This window comes from Haliotis rufescens, unplaced genomic scaffold (genome assembly GCF_023055435.1).
Source record: "Haliotis rufescens isolate VD_foot unplaced genomic scaffold, xgHalRufe1.0.p SCAF_1, whole genome shotgun sequence".
NCBI classification, from domain to species: Eukaryota; Metazoa; Mollusca; class Gastropoda; order Lepetellida; family Haliotidae; genus Haliotis; species Haliotis rufescens.
This window is the reverse complement of record NW_025963779.1, coordinates 119,549-141,440: the sequence shown is the minus strand read 5'-3', so window position 1 is coordinate 141,440 and position 21,892 is coordinate 119,549. Positions and strand designations below refer to the sequence as shown.

The following is a 21,892-nucleotide window of genomic DNA, read 5'->3' as shown; positions in this document are numbered from 1 at the left end:
AGCCCATACCTTCGACGGGCTGCCTCCACCTACAATGTCCAATCCTCACGAGACTCCTGCGGTTGCTTCTACCATGGCTCTCCACATTAACTCACCCTTTCAACCATCATGGAAGGGTGCTTTTGGAAGTCCAAGTCTCACTACCTTTGCAACATTTCAGTCACAGATGTACAAGGGCTCCACAAGTTTCGGTCCGGTGGTGTTGGCACAACAACTGTCTCGCCCCAGTTCATGCCGATGATAAACTGATATACTTTGTAAACCTTGCAGGTTTTATACAGAATAAATCACTGAACATTCACGTGGTATTTATTTTATTTTCACATTTTCCAAGATCGAGTCCCTTTTGGAGGATTAGAGTGGATCATATATTCCTGTTGCAGAGTGGATCATGTTATATATATCTCTTGCAGAGTGGATCATGTTATATATTCCTGTTGCAGAGTGGATCATATATTCCTCTTGCAGAGTGGATCATGTTATATATGGGTCATTCTCAAAAAAAGTGAGTTTTTTAGTCCGAGTTGAATAACAATTAAAATATTTATTTTAGATATGTTTAAACACAAGTGTTTTTCGTAGAACATACCATGGTGTCTGAAAGTTAAGTTTCAGTATTTCTTATTAGGTATTTTATTTTAATTAAAACTGCTTAATTGCGGTTAAATTGAGCTGAAGGGTGTGTCCGTAACCCTATGTTTGCACATCAACATTGTTTAATGTTGCTAAAAATAAAAAATATTATGTAAATAATGTTTATATATTGTACATTACCTTTCTAACTCATGATATAAACTTATCTTTTGAAGATACACTCTTTTATTTATATTGGTTTTTGGTAAGAAACACTTGTACATAAAAAAGTGTCTGTCCTGTTACCAGGATGGATCAAAACTGAAAAATAAATAATCCTTCAAGATTCCCATAATTCAAAATAACAGAAATACAGCTTACTTCCTGTACTATCATGGCAGCAGTGTCCTTCAAGTGAGAGAAGACTTTGGATAATTCTGCTTGACAGGGAAGTTTAGTGCTATCATGAATACTCTTTTCTTATGTCTGTGCTGTTACTGCTCATTTTTGCCAAAACAAATATTTTTTTCTAAAACCATTTTTTCAGAATATTAGAAAATATGAACTGTTCACAATGCCATGTGGTCTCAACATTTCAAGGGAGGTCTCATTAAAAAAAACTGTTATTAATGTCAATTTGTCTATGCTGTTACTGTCTGTGCTGTTACCTTCAAACATGTAAACAGGACAGACATTCCGTGGTAACAGCACAGACTTATCATCATCTTAAACTGTCTTTCCTTGTTTAACCAATCAATAATATAATTACCATAATAACTCAAATAATTCCTTTTGAAATAACACAGACATTCAAGAGGCTATAGTTGTACAAATCTTCCAAGCTGAAAAAAAACAAGTTGCTCAAGACTTAAAAGTAACAGCAGAGACAAATATTGGTAACAGCACAGACATTTGGTCAGCTTTATCTAACTATTCTTGTCCAATCACTCAATATTCAAATTTTATGAAACATTAAGACATATGTTTTCAAATTTATCACAGTTTAGAAGAAAACATATACATAAAAAATAGACTACTTTGTTGAAGATAGTTATCTGATGAAAAAGTAACAGCACAGACATTCCGTGGTAACAGCACAGACTTATCATCACCTTAAACTGTCTTTCCTAGTATAACCAATCAATAATATAATTACCATATTAACACAAATAATTCTTTTGTAATAACACAGGCATTCAAGAGGCTATGGCTGAACAAATCTTCCAAGCTAAATAAAAAAATTTGGTTAAGACTTAAAAGTAACAGCACAGACATTTGGTCATCTTTATCTAACGTTTCTTATCCAATCACTAAATATTCTAATTTTATGAAACATTAAGAGATATGTTTTCAAATTTATCACAGTTTAGAAGAAAACATATATACATAAAAAAATAGACTACTTTGTTGAAGATAGTTATCTGATGAAAAAACAACAGAAGGGTGGAGAAGACAGGTGGTGTGGTGGAAAAGGGTGAGGTTGTGAAAAGTGTGGAGAGGACAGATGGTGTGGTGGAGAAGGGTGAGGTTGAGAAAAAGGTGGAGAGGACAGGTGGTGTGGTGGAGAAGGGTGAGGTTGAGAAAAAGGTGGAGAGACCAGGTGGTGTGGTGGGGAAGGGTGAGGTTGAGAAAAAGGTGGAGAGGACAGGTGGTGTGGTGGGGAAGGGTGAGGTTGAGAAAAAGGTGGAGAGGACAGGTGGTGTGGTGGGGAAGGGTGAGGTTGAGAAAAGTGAGAGTGACATTTTACTATCCGTTCCAGATGATACAGAAGAGTGTCTTGGAAAACGTGTGGTTGTGTTATATGATGGTTTTCCATATCCTGGATACATAGATGTTTCTACCTATGATATATATGTCGAATGCATGCACAAGCCTGGCAAAAAAAGAGATCAAAAATGATTCTTTTGGCCAAGACTCCTGCTGGACAAATGCTGGTACAAGCACGAGGACATTATTACCATCATTCCTGAACGAAAGAAGATTGAAGGCACTGCTTCCCACTTCAGTGTTGAAAACATTTACTGGGAAGCTATTACAGATATGATAAAACAGAAACAATAAACAACCTGTGGTTTCTGGGTGAATGAAAGGCACCATTTAATTCTGGCACTAATCAAATAAACATAGATACAAGTGAATTGTACTTTTAAGGAAACTATAATTCACCTTTTCAGACCTTTTATTTGAGTATTTGCGAATACAATTGCAAAAGAATACAGCTTCAACAGGAAATCTTCTGACAAGTTTTTTTTCTCCAGATTATGTTGATGTTTGACATGGATAAAGTTGGTTATTGTGTTGTTGCTTCATGACAAAAACTGTCACATGACTATTTAGTGTAAGTTTAAATCAATTCAAATTCTTTGTAATTCTAGGGATTAACCCAAAATGCAAAAGTTATTGTCTTTGGCGTTACTTCCGTCTGTGCTGTTACCTACCAGTATCCTACATTCACATTACATAGAAGAACATTCAGTTAATAATATCCATATGATCAGATACTGTTAATTAAGCAAAACATTTTCTTATTTGTCAGAGTTCAAAACTTTGAACTTCTGAACAGGATAGTTGACTGCAAACATAAGTTTGTCCGTCCTGTTACTTTCAATTGTCCGTCCTGTTACCGACCGTTTTCTATAGTTCAGATTACATGCAAGAATATTCAGTTAATTACACCTTATATGTTCAGGTGTAATCAATTGCACATACTTTTTTCGTATTTGTCAGATATTTCAAAATCTTGAAACTCCTGAACGTTATAGTTATCTGCAATCAAAGCCGATTGTCCGTCCTGTTACTTTCAATTGTCCGTCCTGTTACTACGTTGTCTGTCCTGTTACCAGCACTTAAAATAGAAATATACTGATTATTTATTTTTATTTTTCAGAAGAACATATTTGAATTCAAACATATATCATCTAATGAAGCATATGTGTCAAATATATGATGCAATAATCAGGGTATGTTTGTCATATTGGATTTGAATGAATTCAAATGTTTTCATTTGACTCAAATGCTGGACAAATCTGTCCATAAAATAATGTATCCAATCTCTTTTTAATTGTACTCATTGAAATATTAAACAATACATTTAAAAACAAGAACTGACATGATTTGTGTTGAACTTTGAAAAATATTGTTACAGAAAATATAATTGTTAACATGGTAACAGGACAGACATATTTTTCCTATTCAGTGTTAATTAATTATCATAATTAGGACATCATTGATTATTAAGGTGTCATTTTGCTTAACATTATTATTCAGAAGTTACTTTGTGTACTGAGTCAATAAAAAAGGAATTTTACAAAAGACAATTTTGATGTTTTTGCTTAGTTGAAATTCGGACATTTTTTGAGAATGACCCATATATCTCTTGCAGAGTGGATCATATAATCCTCTTGCAGAGTGGATTGTGTTATTATTCCTCTTGCAGAGTGGTTCATGTTATATATTCCGCTTGCAGAGTGGATCATATTATATATTCCTCTTGCAGAGTGGATCATATATTCCTGTTGCAGAGTGGATCATGTTATATATATCTCTTGCAGAGTGGATCATATATTCCTCTTGCAGAGTGGATCATGTTATATATATCTCTTGCAGAGTGGATTGTTATATATTCCTCTTGCAGAGTGGATCATGTTATGTATTCCTCTTGCAGAGTGGATCATGTTATATTTACCTCTTGCAGAGCAGATCATGTTATGTATTCCTCTTGCAGAGTGGATCATGTTATATGTTTTCCCTTACAGAGTGGATCATGGGCCAGGCTGCATCAAAGCAAGAAGAGTTTTGGGAAGCCTGTGGTTTTGGTCGACCACACATCGTCAGACACTTCATTCAGGAAGGCATTGATGTAAACTGGAGATCCTACACTGTAAGATATTAGTGTTTTCTCTGTATTCTCCTTGACTGTTTCAGAGATATATCTAGGTTTCCAAAGTAAGTGCCCATAGCAAAATAAATTTCTTCAATTCTTAAATTTCTTATCATTCATATTTAGAATATTTTAATGATGATTTTTTGCAGACTTGGGGCTGAATGTTAACCTCTGAGTAGATCTAGATAAATATATCTGTGTTTTATCTCTCTCTGTATTCTCCTTGACTCTCTTTTCAGCATGACTGTTGTCCAATCCACGTTGCTTCCCAAGGGAAGCCTGAGATTGTCCAACTCCTGCTGGAGGCCAAATGTGATGTCAATGTAACAGATATTGTAAGTTATAACATGTGGTGAGAGGTCAATGTAACACGTATTGTAAGTTATACCATGTGAGAGGTACATGTAACAGCATGGTTCGCACGGGCCTGGAAAAGTACTTGAATTTTGGACTGGTACTGGAAAAGTACGGGAAATTTGCTTTTATCGAAAAAGTGCTGGAAAAGTATGGGAATTTCATTGAAAAGTACTTGAATTCCACCCACATGTACTTGATTTTTATTATTTTAAAAAAACACTCACTAATAATGAAAATATCGATCGTATTCCAAACCCGGAAATAAAATGCCGATATACTAGGTTCTGTCTCTTGCGCTTGTGCGCAAAGTCATAGAGTATCAAAGCAGGCCAACTAGTTGAAATAGGAGCCCTCTAGCGGTAGAATTGACTTGCCACGTGTACAAAAATGGCGGGCTTCTATATTTAGACTAAGGTGACGTCACGACACGGACTATCGCACCAGGTCAATATGAGCGGTAAACGAAGTTTGTGTGTGTACAATACGAAGTGGGAGACCAATCCACGTTATGAAAAATGGGTCAAACCGTTTAAGGGTGACAAGCGGAAGGCTTTGTGCACTGTATGCGATCGTATGGTTGACATTTCAACTATGGGCGAGAGCGGTTTGAAATCGCACATGAAAGGTGAAAAGCACAAGAGTAGAGTTGGTCAACTTTCAAGTACATCAAGCTTATCAATTTCAACATTCTTAAACTCGAAAAAAGAATACCGGTATAATATGTCACTGAATGATTCTCAGTCTGCAAGTAGGTCAGTCGCTGATGTGAGTGATAATGACACTGCCTTGCTTCATATTCCGCCACCCCCAGCTGCTACAAACGTTCCCCAAAACCCTGCATTAATGATCAAAAAGTATTTATCGAAGGACGATGTACTTAAATCAGAAATAATTTGGACATTAAAGCTTGTGACCGGTCATCAATCATACAAGTCGTCAGAAGGGGCAAGTGATCTATTTCAAGCCATGTTTCCTGATAGTGAAATCGCTAAACAATTCACATGTGGGGAAAAGAAATCGGCATACCTTAGTGTTTTTGGTATTGCAGAACATTTTATGCAGCTACTGAAAAAGTCAGTGTCAGGGTCAGGACTTTATGTAGTTCTATTTGACGAAAGTTTGAACTCTAAAATGCAGGAAAAGCAAATGGACATTCACCTTAGGTTTTGGAACAATGACACCAACAAGGTCGATTGAAGATATCTCACCTCTGAGTTTCTAGGTAAGTGTATGAAAATTTACAATAAATAAACAATTATGTGTGAAAACATCTGCAACAAATATTATTTACAATTATACATGTAATATATTAAAATTATAACATTAAACAAGAATATTAAATATACCATATTTAATTTTAATAATCTTAAAGCACCAGCAGTAAATAATAGTTACAATACTAGTACTATTAAATTAATTATTTAAAAGATAGTCATGGTAAAATAATACAGAATACATATTAAATCAGTAATATGAAATTATTTATATATATATAAATAGTAAAGTTTAAATACTGTGTACATTGTGTAATGTATATTTCACTCATGTTATTGTTTTACAGGTCATGCCACTGCAGGTGACATGATATCCCATTCACTCATTCAGTTTTGGAAAGTGGACTGTACGTTCCCAACATGGTACAAGTCAGCATGGACGGCCCAAATGTGAATTGGAAATTCTTGAAGATGTTGCAAGAAAAACTGAAGCAGGAACATAACTCAAATTTGATAAACATTGGATCATGCGGCTTGCATATTGTGCATAACTCATTTAAGTCTGGTGCTGAAGTCACAGGGTGGAATATATCATCATTTCTGTCTGGTTTGTATTACCTGTTCAAGGATTCTCCTGCAAGAAGGGAGGACTTTACCAAAGTCACTGGCTCTTCAATGCTGCCCTTGAAATTCGTAAGCCACAGATGGTTGGAAAATGTCCCAGTGTGTGAAAGGACCATTTTGCTGTGGGACAAGATTGTGACTTATGTGAAAGCAGTTGAAAGGAAACAAGTTTCAAAACCAACCTGCAAATCTTATCAAGCGGTTCTAGAATCTGTGCAAGATACTTTCTTTGTTGCAAAGCTAACCTTCTTCAAGATGATTGCCCTACAACTGCAACCATTTCTATCACAGTATCAGAGCAACAAACCAATGGTTGTTTTTTTGTGTGAAGACCTTGTCATGTTGATAAGATCCCTCATGAGAAGATTCATAAAATCTGAGAAGCTGGAGCAGCTGAACGAAGAGACACTTGCCAAACTTGATGTCACCAACAAGGACTTTCATGTAACATACAGTAAAGTAGAAGTTGGTTTTTCGAGTGAGAAGGCACTAAAGCAAAAGTCAAGTTATACTGGAAAACAAGCTAGTGAAAAACAAGTACTGGACTTCAGGATGAATTGCAAAAACCTTCTGATATCACTTCTAAAGAAAATGCTTCTGAAATGTCCTGTATCTTACCCTCTGGTAAGGTACTTGTCATGCTTTAGTCCTGTCAGAATGGTTTCTGCAAAAGAAGAAAGTATTCAGAAATTTAAGAAGGTTCTGAATGTTCTTCTGAATGCCAAGCGAGTGGATGAGATAGACTTTGATGTCCTATTAGATCAATACCTCCAGTTCTTAGAGAGTATACCTATGTTTGGCTCAGAGAAGTTCTCTAACTTTGACAAGTCCACAGACTCTGCTGACCAGTTCTTCCATCATTACATGTACCAGGATGGCAGAAAACAACAGTTCGAAAAACTGTTTTCTGTTGTGAAACTTATCATGATACTGTCACATGGACAGGCTGCAGTTGAGAGGGGGTTCAGTGTCAACAAAGAAATAGAGGTGGAAAATATGAAGAAACAAACACTTGTGGCTCACAGAGCAATTTGTGACCATGTGACAAAAGTGGGAGGCATCTTAAAGGTGGACATTAACAAAGAACTACTGTTGTCTGCAAAGTTTTCTAGGCAACGGTATGACAAATATCTAGAGGTGGAAAGAGAGAAGAAAAAGTCAGCAGAAGAAAAGAAGAAGAGGAAATGTACTCTACAAGCAATTGAAGAAATAAAAAAAAAAAAGAAGAAGACTAGAACTAGACATCACAAGCTTGTCAAAAACTGCTGATGATCTTTCCTTGAAGGCAGAGGCAACCCAGAAAACGTCCTTTGTTGTGCAATCAAATGCACTTAGAAAAAGTGTTAAAGATAAGACTGTAGAGATAAGTCAGTTAAAAGAAAGTCTAAATGAGCGTCTTGAAAACTTAAAAAAGTGTTGACAAAGGTAAAATGTATGACAATTGAAACAATTAAAAATGTACTAGATTTTTTTTTCTCTTGACCTGTATGAACCATGAACAGGTATTGTAAGTTATGGCATGTGAGAGGTACATGTAACAGGCATTGTAAGTTATGACATGTGAGAGGTACATTTAACAGGCATTGTAAGTTATGACATGTGAGAGGTACATGTAACAGGCATTGTAAGTTATGACATGTGAGAGGTACATGTAACAGGCATTGTAAGTTATAACATGTGAGAGGTACATGTAACGGGCATTGTAAGTTATGACATGTGAGAGGTACATGTAACAATATTGTAAGTTATGACATGTGAGAGGTACATGTAACATGCATTGTAAGTTATGACATGTGAGAGGTACATGTAACAGGCATTGTAAGTTATGACATGTGAGAGGTACATGTAACAGGCATTGTAAGTTATGACATGTGAGAGGTACATGTAACAATATTGTAAGTTATGACATGTGAGAGGTACATGTAACAGGCATTGTAAGTTATGACATGTGAGAGGTACATGTAACAGGCATTGTAAGTTATAACATGTGAGAGGTACATGTAACAGGCATTGTAAGTTATGACATGTGAGAGGTACATGTAACAATATTGTAAGTTATGGCATGTGAGAGGAACATGTAACAGGCATTGTAAGTTATAACATGTGAGAGGTACATGTAACACTATTGTAAGTTATGACATGTGAGAGGTACATGTAACAGGCATTGTAAGTTATGACATGTGAGAGGTACATGTAACAGGCATTGTAAGTTATGACATGTGAGAGGTACATGTAACAATATTGTAAGTTATGGCATGTGAGAGATACATGTAACAGGCATTGTAAGTTATGACATGTGAGAGGTACATGTAACATGCATTGTAAGTTATGACATGTGAGAGGTACATGTAACACTATTGTAAGTTATGACATGTGAGAGGAACATGTAACAGGCATTGTAAGTTATAACATGTGAGAGGTACATGTAACAATATTGTAAGTTATGACATGTGAGAGGTACATGTAACAGGCATTGTAAGTTATGACATGTGAGAGGTACATGTAACAGGCATTGTAAGTTATGACATGTGAGAGGTACATGTAACAATATTGTAAGTTATGACATGTGAGAGGTACATGAAACAGGCATTGTAAGTTATGGCATGTGAGAGGTACATGTAACAGGCATTTTAAGTTATGACATGTGAGAGGTACATGTAACAAGTATTGTAAGTTATGACATGTGAGAGGTACATGTAACAGGCATTGTAAGTTATGAATGTGAGAGGTACATGTAACAGGCATTGTAAGTTATAGAGCCAGTATAGAGACGCCTTGGATGCACTATGTAACACTTTTGACAAATATTCTTGTGGCGGAACATGTGTAATAGCTGGTGACCTCAACGCTGATATTAACCTCTATCCAAATAGCCTAAGGACAAAGCTTTTAACCAAACGCCTATTCAACGAAAGGAATATAATAACAACATCCACTATCTGCCCTGAAGCGCCCAAAGCTACCTTTCACTCCAAGGACTACAAGGAAGTCAACTGTGGACTACATATGCGTCCCTGAATATATGCGAGGCTGCATAGATAGCTACAATGTCAATACTGACATGTCATATGATGTATCGGATCACTATCCGGTATGCAGCATACTTCGTATACAACGTTGCTCGTCCTTCAACTATCGCTCCTCTAAGATCTCAGTCAAATGGTCAAAAGCTGATGATACAGATATGAAATTGTACAGCAGTGAAGTTGATAAGCTCCTGAACCTCACAATGGACAGTAACCAGCAGACAGACATGGTATCTTTGATAGAGAGATACAGCTCACGTGTAACAAACAGTCTCCTCTCAGCCTTGGTAACAACAATCCCTAATGGTGTATATCGACATTACCTTCGACCTTACTGGAAGTCGGATAAACTGGATGCCTACCATTATGATATGAGATGTCACCGCAGAGAATGGAAACGAGCAGGTAGACCACGTGATGAGCAATCAATACTATATAAAAACTACAAAAATGCTAAAAGAAACTTTCGCAGGAATAAACGTCAAGCCGAATGTAGACTTGTAGAAGAGCTATACAGGGATATTGAACAGAGTTGTGATGTAGATGTGGGCTACTTTTACAGGAGAATCAAAAGTATCAGAAGGAAACAGTCAACAATAAACACTTTGAAGTACAACGACAAAGTAGCAAACGATCCTGTCAGTATTGTTAACACCTTGAGAGACTATTTCAGGGATTTAGCAACTCCTGACTATTCAAACAGAAATAATGAATTCAATATATCTGATGATGAGATACAAGTATTGAACAGAGAATCCCTTGGACAAGATAACACTATCCTGAAAGACCCATTTACATCTGAAGAGATTAGCTGTGTGGTAAAGACACTCAAATACCGAAAGTCCTCCGGTCCTGATGGAGTGACTAATGAACATATAAGGCATGCTGGAGATAGGTTAATACATCATCTTGTGATTCTCTTTAACCTAATAATAAAACACAAGTATTCTCCATTACCTTACAGAACTGGATTCACAATTGCACTTTATAAACAAAATGGAAAAGACAAATGTGACCCCAAAAACTACCGCGGTATCACCATTACATCAGCTATCGGAAAACTGCTAGAGAAAGTAATCATGGAGAGAATACAGAGTTTGATCAACCGTCACATTATATTCCCCGATGACTTACAGTTTGGATTTCGGAAGAGTAGTGGGGCTCAGTTTGCAGCACTAACTCTGCAAAAATGTATTGCATATTTCAAACAATGCAAGTCAGTACTCTACTGCACTTTTCTCGATGACGAAAAAGCGTTTGATAAGATTTGGCACAATGGACTGCTGAAAAAACAATTCACTCTTGGAATAAATGGAAAGTGCTGGCGATTTATCAAACATTCTTATACCACAGCAAGATCTTATATTACATTTCAAGGTCAGCAATCAGAATACTTTGCTTTACGTAGAGGTGTTGGACAAGGAAGAGTCCTATCAGCATGGCTTTTTCTGGTTTACGTTGATGAACTTATTAAAGAACTGAAACGTACAGGCACTGGCATCCAAGTAGCAAACATGACAATTCCGACGTTACTGCTGGCAGATGACACTACCTTACTTAGCACTACGCTTAAAGGCATGCAGGACCTCATAGACACTGTAGACGCGTATGCTCTGAAATGGAGACTTACCTACAACCCGTCCAAAAGCTGTGTCATTGCTTTCAACACGAGCGTTAAACTGCTATTGTCATTTAACCTCACCATAGGCGGAGAAACAATTAATAGAGTTGAGCAGACGAGATATGCAGGAGTTATCTTCTCTCATAACACTTTGACTAAACGACGAATTGAATCAGCATGTCACAAAGCATTGAAAACTCTAAACTCTCTATATACATCCGAATTAAATGTCCATGGGTTTAATCCTATCATTAGTGCAAAGATATGGCGAACTGTTATCTTGCCAAATGCTCTCTACTCATGTGAGTTGTTCACCAACATATCTGATGCTTCATACACAAAACTGGAAACCACCCAGAGAACGTTTGCCCGACGTGCACAAGGATTCTCTTGTAGATCAGCATGGGAGCCAACCATAACAGCAGTTGGACTATGGTCAATGCATACATATATAGACAAATGTAAACTGTTATTCTTTGGTCGACTATGTAAAACAGAATAATTCCTTTATATCGAAGAAACTTTTCTTATGGCTATTAGGCAACTGTATAGCAGGATTCAACATCAACAGCAGTTTTATACAAGAGACAGTTTTACTGTTTAGAAAATATAATATAAAAGAAATACTGCTTGCTTATCTTAAATGTGGCACTTTTATGGACAAACAGAGATGGTGCTCTGTGGTCAAGAAGGTTCTTAATCAATATGAACAGTCATTAAACTCCAGCGTGCCTCACAACAAACCAGGGCTACAAACCTTTTATGAAATTCACCCGACAGTGCGTATGCATCATTTGTGGAAAATAGCATACATTCATCCAACACACAAAATCTACATATCATCCATGATATATCTGGCATCAGTAAAACCTGTTATGTGACATGTACACTATGTCACACCATAGTACCGGACTGTACAAAACATGTCATCATTGACTGTGAAGGACTCATACAACAGAGAAATCAGATGTGCGATAAACTTTCTTCACTGCTGCATATAAACGATTTTATTAACTATTGTGACCAGGATGACAATGCAATGTTGAACTGTTTGCTTGGAGGAGATCACAACACCTTATGTCGTGTTGATTTTAGCACTTGGATACGATTTGTGTTGGTTGTCTCAAAATTTGTACATATTTGCAAGTTACACATCAAACAAAGCATGTTATAACCGTTACTGTTCACAAGCTCCTAGAACGACATTGTATTCATTTTTTTTGTTATCTGCGTTTTGTTCACTACAGGCCATCTATGATTTGACCTAACTTACTGTCATATGTACTTTTCAATTATTGGAGGAAATAAAGAATGTCTGTCTGTCATGTAACATAACAGGCATTGTAAGTTATAACATGTAAGAGGTACATGTAACAGGTATTGTAAGTTATGGCATGTGAGAGGTACATGTAACAGGCATTGTAAGTTATGACATGTGAGAGGTACATGTAACAGGCATTGTAAGTTATGACATGTGAGAGGTACATGTAACAGGCATTGTAAGTTATGACATGTGAGAGGTACATGTAACAAGTATTGTAAGTTATGACATGTGAGAGGTACATGTAACAGGTATTGTAAGTTATGACATGTGAGAGGTACATGTAACAGGCATTGTAAGTTATAATATGTGAGAGGTACATGTAACATGCATTGTAAATTATGACATGTGAGAGGTACATGTAACATGCATTGTAAGTTATGACATGTGAGAGGTACATGTAACATATATTTTAAGTTATAACATGTGAGAGGTACATGTAACAGGCATTGTAAGTTATAACATGTGAGAGGTACATGTAACATATATTTTAAGTTATAACATGTGAGAGGTACATGTAACATATATTTTAAGTTATAACATGTGAGAGGCACATGTAACATATATTTTAAGTTATAACATGTGAGAGGTACATGTAACAGGCATTGATAGTTATGACATGTGAGAGGTACATGTAACATATATTTTAAGTTATGACATGTGAGAGGTACATGTAACATGCATTGTAAGTTATGACATGTGAGAGGTACATGTAACAGGCATTGTAAGTTATGACATGTGAGAGGTACATGTAACATATATTTTAAGTTATAACATGTGAGAGGTACATGTAACAAGTATTGTAAGTTATGACATGTGAGAGGTACATGTAACAAGTATTTTAAGTTATAACATGTGAGAGATACATGTAACAGGCATTGTAAGTTATGACATGTGAGGGTACATGTAACATATATTTTAAGTTATAACATGTGAGAGGTACATGTAACAAGTATTGTGAGTTATGACATGTGAGAGGTACATGTAACAGGCATTGTAAGTTATGACATGTGAGAGGTACATGTAACAGGCATTGTAAGTTATGACATGTGAGAGGTACATGTAACAGGCATTGTAAGTTATGACATGTGAGAGGTACATGTAACAGGCATTGTAAGTTATGACATGTGAGAGGTACATGTAACAAGTATTGTAAGTTATGACATGTGAGAGGTACATGTAACAGGCATTGTAAGTTATGACATGTGAGAGGTACACGTAACATATATTTTAAGTAATAACATGTGAGAGGTACATGTTACAAGTATTGTAAGTTATGACATGTGAGAGGTACATGTAACAGGCATTGTAAGTTATGACATGTGAGAGGTACATGTAACATATATTTTAAGTTATAATATGTGAGAGGTACATGTAACAGGCATTGTAAGTTATAACATGTGAGAGGTACATGTAACAGGCATTGATAGTTATGACATGTGAGAGATACATGTAACATATATTTTAAGTTATGACATGTGAGAGGTACATGTAACAGGCATTGTAAGTTATGACATGTGAGAGGTACATGTAACATATATTTTAAGTTATAACATGTGAGAGGTACATGTAACAGGCATTGTAAGTTATAACATGTGAGAGGTACATATAACATATATTTTAAGTTATAACATGTGAGAGGTACATGTAACATATATTTTAAGTTATAACATGTGAGGTACATGTAACAGGCATTGATAGTTATGACATGTGAGAGGTACATGTAACATATATTTTAAGTTATAACATGTGAGAGGTACATGTAACAGGGGTTGTAAGTTATAACATGTGAGAGGTACATATAACATATATTTTTAAGTTATAACATGTGAGAGGTACATGTAACATATATTTTAAGTTATGACATGTGAGAGGTACATGTAACATGCATTGTAAGTTATGACATGTGAGAGGTACATGTAACAAGTATTGTAAGTTATGACATGTGAGAGGTACATGTAACAGGTATTGTAAGTTATGACATGTGAGAGGTACATGTAACAGGCATTGTAAGTTATAATATGTGAGAGGTACATGTAACATGCATTGTAAATTATGACATGTGAGAGGTACATGTAACATGCATTGTAAGTTATGACATGTGAGAGGTACATGTAACATATATTTTAAGTTATAACATGTGAGAGGTACATGTAACAGGCATTGTAAGTTATAACATGTGAGAGGTACATGTAACATATATTTTAAGTTATAACATGTGAGAGGTACATGTCACATATATTTTAAGTTATAACATGTGAGAGGTACATGTAACAGGCATTGATAGTTATGACATGTGAGAGGTACATGTAACATATATTTTAAGTTATGACATGTGAGAGGTACATGTAACATGCATTGTAAGTTATGACATGTGAGAGGTACATGTAACAGGCATTGTAAGTTATGACATGTGAGAGGTACATGTAACATATATTTTAAGTTATAAGATGTGAGAGGTACATGTAACAGGCATTTTAAGTTATAACATGTGAGAGGTACATGTAACAAGTATTGTAAGTTATGACATGTGAGAGGTACATGTAACAAGTATTTTAAGTTATAACATGTGAGAGATACATGTAACAGGCATTGTAAGTTATGACATGTGAGGGTACATGTAACATATATTTTAAGTTATAACATGTGAGAGGTACATGTAACAAGTATTGTGAGTTATGACATGTGAGAGGTACATGTAACAGGCATTGTAAGTTATGACATGTGAGAGGTACATGTAACATATATTTTAAGTTATAACATGTGAGAGATACATGTAGCAGGCATTGTAAGTTATGACATGTGAGAGGTACATGTAACATATATTTTAAGTTATAACATGTGAGAGGTACATGTAACAAGTATTGTAAGTTATGACATGTGAGAGGTACATGTAACAAGTATTTTAAGTTATAACATGTGAGAGATACATGTAACAGGCATTGTAAGTTATGACATGTGAGAGGTACATGTAACATATATTTTAAGTTATAACATGTGAGAGGTACATGTAACAAGTATTGTAAGTTATGACATGTGAGAGGTACATGTAACAGGCATTGTAAGTTATGACATGTGAGAGGTACATGTAACATATATTTTAAGTTATAACATGTGAGAGATACATGTAGCAGGCATTGTAAGTTATGACATGTGAGAGGTACATGTAACATATATTTTAAGTTATAACGTGTGAGAGGTACATGTAACAAGTATTGTAAGTTATGACATGTGAGAGGTAGATGTAACAGGCATTGTAAATTATGACATGTGAGAGGTACATGTAACAAGTATTTTAAGTTATAACATGTGAGAGATACATGCAACAGGCATTGTAAGTTATGACATGTGAGAGGTACACGTAACATATATTTTAAGTTATAACATGTGAGAGGTACATGTTACAAGTATTGTAAGTTATGACATGTGAGAGGTACATGTAACAGGCATTGTAAGTTATGACATGTGAGAGGTACATGTAACATATATTTTAAGTTATAATATGTGAGAGGTACATGTAACAGGCATTGTAAGTTATAACATGTGAGAGGTACATGTAACAGGCATTGATAGTTATGACATGTGAGAGATACATGTAACATATATTTTAAGTTATGACATGTGAGAGGTACATGTAACAGGCATTGTAAGTTATGACATGTGAGAGGTACATGTAACATATATTTTAAGTTATAAGATGTGAGAGGTACATGTAACAGGCATTGTAAGTTATAACATGTGAGAGGTACATATAACATATATTTTAAGTTATAACATGTGAGAGGTACATGTAACATATATTTTAAGTTATAACATGTGAGAGGTACATGTAACAGGCATTGATAGTTATGACATGTGAGAGGTACATGTAACATATATTTTAAGTTATAACATGTGAGAGGTACATGTAACAGGGGTTGTAAGTTATAACATGTGAGAGGTACATATAACATATATTTTTAAGTTATAACATGTGAGAGGTACATGTAACATATATTTTAAGTTATAACATGTGAGAGGTACATGTAACATGCATTGTAAGTTATGACATGTGAGAGGTACATGTAACATGCATTGTAAGTTATAACATGTGAGAGGTACATGTAACAAGTATTTTAAGTTATAACATGTGAGAGATACATGTAACAGGCATTGTAAGTTATGACATGTGAGAGGTACATGTAACAAGTATTGTAAGTTATGACATGTGAGAGGTACATGTAACAAGTATTGTAAGTTATGACATGTGAGAGGTACATGTAACAAGTATTGTAAGTTATAACATGTGAGAGGTACATGTAACAAGTATTGTAAGTTATGACATGTGAGAGGTAGATGTAACAGGCATTGTAAGTTATGACATGTGAGAGATACATGTAACATATATTTTAAGTTATGACATGTGAGAGGTACATGTAACAGGCATTGTAAGTTATGACATGTGAGAGGTACATGTAACATATATTTTAAGTTATAACATGTGAGAGGTACATGTAACATATATTTTAAGTTAAAACATGTGAGAGGTACATGTAACATGCATTGTAAGTTATGACATGTGAGAGGTACATGTAATAAGTATTATAAGTTATAACATGTGAGAGGTACATGTAACATATATTTTAAGTTATAACATGTGAGAGGTACATATAACATATATTTTAAGTTATAACATGTGAGAGGTACATGTAACAAGTATTGTAAGTTATGACATGTGAGAGATACATGTAACATATATATTGTAAGTTATAACATGTGAGAGGTCAATTTTACAGGTATTGTTAGCTATAACATGTGAGAGGCCAGGCTTCTTTTTTTTTTAGGATTACGGATTTTTCTGCCCAAAGTCCAGGGTTGGAGGAGGGAAAAAATAAAGCCAGATGCATTTTTTTTAATGCAGCCTCTGGCATACTATATGAACATATTCTGTGCACAAAAGACCGCCATTTGTGACGACAAAGCCCCTTGTAACAATAAAAATTCTACCACTTCCAACACTTCCAATTGTCAAGGGAGGTTATTCATGGCTTTGAGATCAACAAAGATCGATTATGTAACTCTTTACTAGTTCACAACGGTAAATTCATATGTTTTTTATTAATAGGTGATGATCACAAATAAAATAACTGACTACGCCACTATCGGCGGGGGGAAAAAAACGGAAATCTGATATATTTTTTTAACATTTTCTCAAAAATTAGAGTCAGCGGGTCCATAATCTGAAAAATATAAAACGCCTGGCCAGAGGTCAATATAACAGACATTGTAAGTTATAACATGTGAGAGGTCAATGTAACAGATATTGTAAGTTATAACATGTAAAACGTCAATGAAACATATTGTAAGTTATAACATGTGAGATGTAAATCGTTACAGATATTGTAAGTTATGACAGGTGGTGAGAGGTATATGTAATAGATTTTAAAGATTTTATTGTTTGAGAACAAGAATATATGCATATTTTGATGTTGACTCCTTTTATGCCCTTAATGCGCTACTTATGTAGTTAAGATTACACACCAACAGTAGCAGAAGAGCACCATGATTAATATTTTTGTTCTGTTTTTTTTTTCTTACTTTAGTCAGCTCACACAAAATGGATAACAATATCATTTATACTCGGACCCCGTTGTTCCGCGGCATTCATCGTATCGTGGCATTTGTGATTTCCAGTAGTTCACGTGGGACACGCCTCTTAGCAGCTGTCTATTAATACAAATCAGTAACAAGGAAGTGCTCACTTCGTAAACAATTTCAATTTCCTCGGAATGTTCCGTCTGCTGTAAGTAAGGAGTTATTAATGCATTAATACAAACTTCTGGCATCATTTTTAATATTGCCTTACCCCCATCTATCAATGGCCAACGATATAACCTGCAGTTCCCCAAGTAAACTTTCTCTATCGACCTGAACTAGATCATCTGCATATTCATGGCGACTGATAAGGTAATGGAAGTAACGTAGTAGGCACATTTTTCTGTGCCCAGAATCTATTGGGAGTTCATAAGGGCCATAATGCCAAACTTAGAAATACTTTCTTCACTAGTAGCCAAAAGATAAATATACATACTTTGGGCATACTAGGAGTGCTTTTTATATTTTTATTGTTGTCTTTTAACATTTTTCCATTTTGTGACAAATTATTGTCATCCAATTTTTTTTATAAACAAACTTAGAATATCATTTCTGATATTTTGTTGTTGACTTATAAAAATATATTTCTCTTACTTTTCGGTAAATATGCATTGAATACCTATTACTGATAACACATTTAGAATTTTACTTGTGCTGCTTTGCACTTGTCAGGACAAATCACTGATGTCTGGCATGATCATACCAAGTGGTTGGTAGAATTATGTCCTCTTTTTGTCCAATTCGAACCTCTACACAACTTTTCCCTGTACCGCGATACGAGGGGGTTCTCTCCCTTGTCAAACAGAGCGCGAGGCCCGGCTTTTACTCGGAGCTACTAATGTAAATAATGAACTTTTATCAGTAACATATGCATTGTTTGATAAAATAAATGATATCCGATATAGAGAACACGAATAATCATAAAGATTAGTGAGTGCATTTTGTTTTCTGTTTAGCGTACATGACAAGTACTGCGATACCCCGAGGTCGCAGGCTAGATGGTGTTTTTCATGATATTAATATAAATTTTACCAGTACAGTGTTAAGAGTTGTGGATGATCTCTGACCATGGAAGGCTTGTGTTGTGGTATATTTTGATAGATCTCTCTGGTCATCATGTTGTTTCAATTTACTGTATACGGAATAGCAAACCTGAAAAGGTTCAGAAATAAGATACAAATGAAAGGCACTGAAGTTACATGGGATCTTTGATTTTTTAGTAAGACATGTTTTTGGAATATTATATTTGAAGAAATTACTGACAACTTGGTCTCTCTGGCATTTTTATTACAAGGCATTACCATGGTTACTAGGCTGTTCGTAAATAGAGAATCTCACCCGAGTTTCTTTTGATATCAAATATTCCATCATGTGTTGATATATTTGATATCAAATGACACGAGGGTGAGATGTTATTTATCATCAAACATTATTCTTCCAACTTTTTCAGTTTGTAGACAGTAGTAAACAGTGTCTTAAGTGTAAAAAGTGCTGCTAACAGTTTCATTAACAGAGCCATTAGTGATGTCATTTAATTGTGACGTCATGGTAACTAGTTACGTTACAATGGTCTGCAAAGCATTGTGATGCAATTTCATTGCAACCATATCTACAATGTTGATATCGCTTGATCTCACCCAAGCAATATCTCCAGTGGGAGCCAGTTTTGGATGATAACATACGATATATATTGCCAAATGTATTGCAGATTTGGAGAGAAAAATATCTTAAAGAAGATGTAGTTATATTTGTTACTGTAATTTTGAATAATGAGAAAATGTCAGGCTTAAAAAAGTGAACGTATTTGTTCTCAGGCAATGACTTTTTAAAATATAGTGCAGGCTGACGGTGTCTTTTTTTTTTGTTCTGCTTGTTGAAACTAGTGTGTAACCAAATAAACAGTTATGTACCAAGGGCCTCCCTACATAAACAAGCATACAAACTCCTATTGCCGCCTTGACCATAACAGCAGATGTGCAGTAAAGCAGTGCGCCAGGCTCCTTCCCACCTTCATTACACTTGCTGTTACATCGCTGCCACCAGTGTGGGCGTGTCCAGTACAAGAATCTTGAAATTTGCCCTGTAACCCTAAATGAAGTAATGTTTATTCTTTTGTTTATGTCTTTGGGAATGCCATCACAGTTAATTTTGAAAAGGTTTATGGCAGACCATATTTCCAAGATATATTTACCTTTTTATTTGTTTGATCGGATTGGTTCGAGATTACAGAGATTACTTCCCCTTACATTTTTACCATACCAATTATATCAACAAAGAAAATAATTTAGCTGGGGGAAGATGTTTTTGGCATCACGGCAGTCATCACTTGTTTGTAAACATAGTTGCAAGTTTAGCTCTAAGCATGGTTGTGGCCACCTATTGCAGTGGGGAGCTGTGACTGGTGGTATAGTATAGAGACCACCGCGAATGGGATATCGCTGTGAGGAGGTTGGCAGTGCACATGTAAAGGGAAGTAACTGTTGTGTTACAGCGAGGCAACACTGCTCTGCATCACGCAGCTATGAAGGGACATGCTGACATCATGGAGACACTGATCAAAGCAGGAACTCAGCTGGATGCTCAGGACAAAGTAGGTGACATTATCTGCACATCCTGCATCTCTCCATGGCAACTGCTGATCTACAGCATTCCCTGCCAATGGATCTGAAGTCTACTACATCACTATTTCACTTCCCTCTTCGAGTGTTTTGACTTAAGACTGCATGTTTTTAATTTTTGCACTCTGAGCAAAAAGAGTTAAGCACAGATCCAGCAACATAGTCGTGTATTATTACAATCAATATCATTATATACCCCAATGTATTGCCTTTGTTATTAAACTTTAACCGATGACCGCCAGGTATTACGGAGATGTCCCAATCTCATTAAAATCAGATCTTAGTTCTCGCTACCGCTAAACACAAAGATCTGAGGACATCCCATTACGTGTCACGTCACACCGACCTTTCGCGAACTTTGATGACCAATGGAATGACTGACAAGAAGTCGATATTAGCCAATCAGATGGCAGCTTAATCGAGTTTTATGGCACGAGTTTCAAACTGGCAACTCCGCTTCGAAACATATTTTGACCCTCTATCAAAAATTTAAAACTGAACACAAGAACATTCTAGATTGTCTTGATTGTTTGAATACAGCCCTAAAACCCATCACTGTCGTTCGGAATAACTGGTATGTTTATTTCGTGAGGTTACACGATCACATTCCAACTGTCACTTTCATGATCTGATAAGTGATGCTCTGATTGGTCAGATGAGAGGTTGTTCTGACATGACCCATAATGGGATGTCCTCAGATTTTTGTTTAGTGGTAGCAAGAACTAAGATCTGATTTTAATGAGAATGGGAGATGTCCATGTTCCATTTCATGAGATCTCCCATGATTCTTACTGCTGCTGAGCATTTGACACGACACACTGTCTGTAAATGTCCTCCATTCTGTGGCAAGAAAGGGCAGGATGTGTCTCTGGTAGGCTGTGCCGAGTCCAGGTACCGAACTCCTTACTACCCGACCCGACCCAACTATCCGTTGTACTCTGGCCTTCATAATGACCTTCATAAACTACATTATTCACATTCAGATAAAAAATGTATACCATATTTGTTTGTGTATTATGCT

General features: G+C 35.7%; 1 protein-coding gene across 4 annotated transcripts in view; it reads left to right on the top strand.

The window, feature by feature from the left end:
• Window positions 1–21,892, top strand: part of LOC124125417 (poly [ADP-ribose] polymerase tankyrase-like) — a 66,202-nt gene that overhangs the window by 7,214 nt on the left and 37,096 nt on the right. For 2 of the 4 annotated variants that reach the window (XM_048388886.1, XM_048389258.1), the window contains 3 exons: window positions 4,329–4,453; window positions 4,696–4,791; window positions 20,745–20,843. In XM_048388886.1, the coding sequence (XP_048244843.1) occupies window positions 4,337–4,453; window positions 4,696–4,791; window positions 20,745–20,843 (312 nt within the window). In that variant the 5' untranslated portion in view covers window positions 4,329–4,336. Of the gene's footprint in view, window positions 1–4,328; window positions 4,454–4,695; window positions 4,792–17,894; window positions 17,924–20,744; window positions 20,844–21,892 lie in introns of those variants that run through there. The other 2 variants (XM_048389544.1, XM_048389893.1) reach the window with 2 other exon arrangements.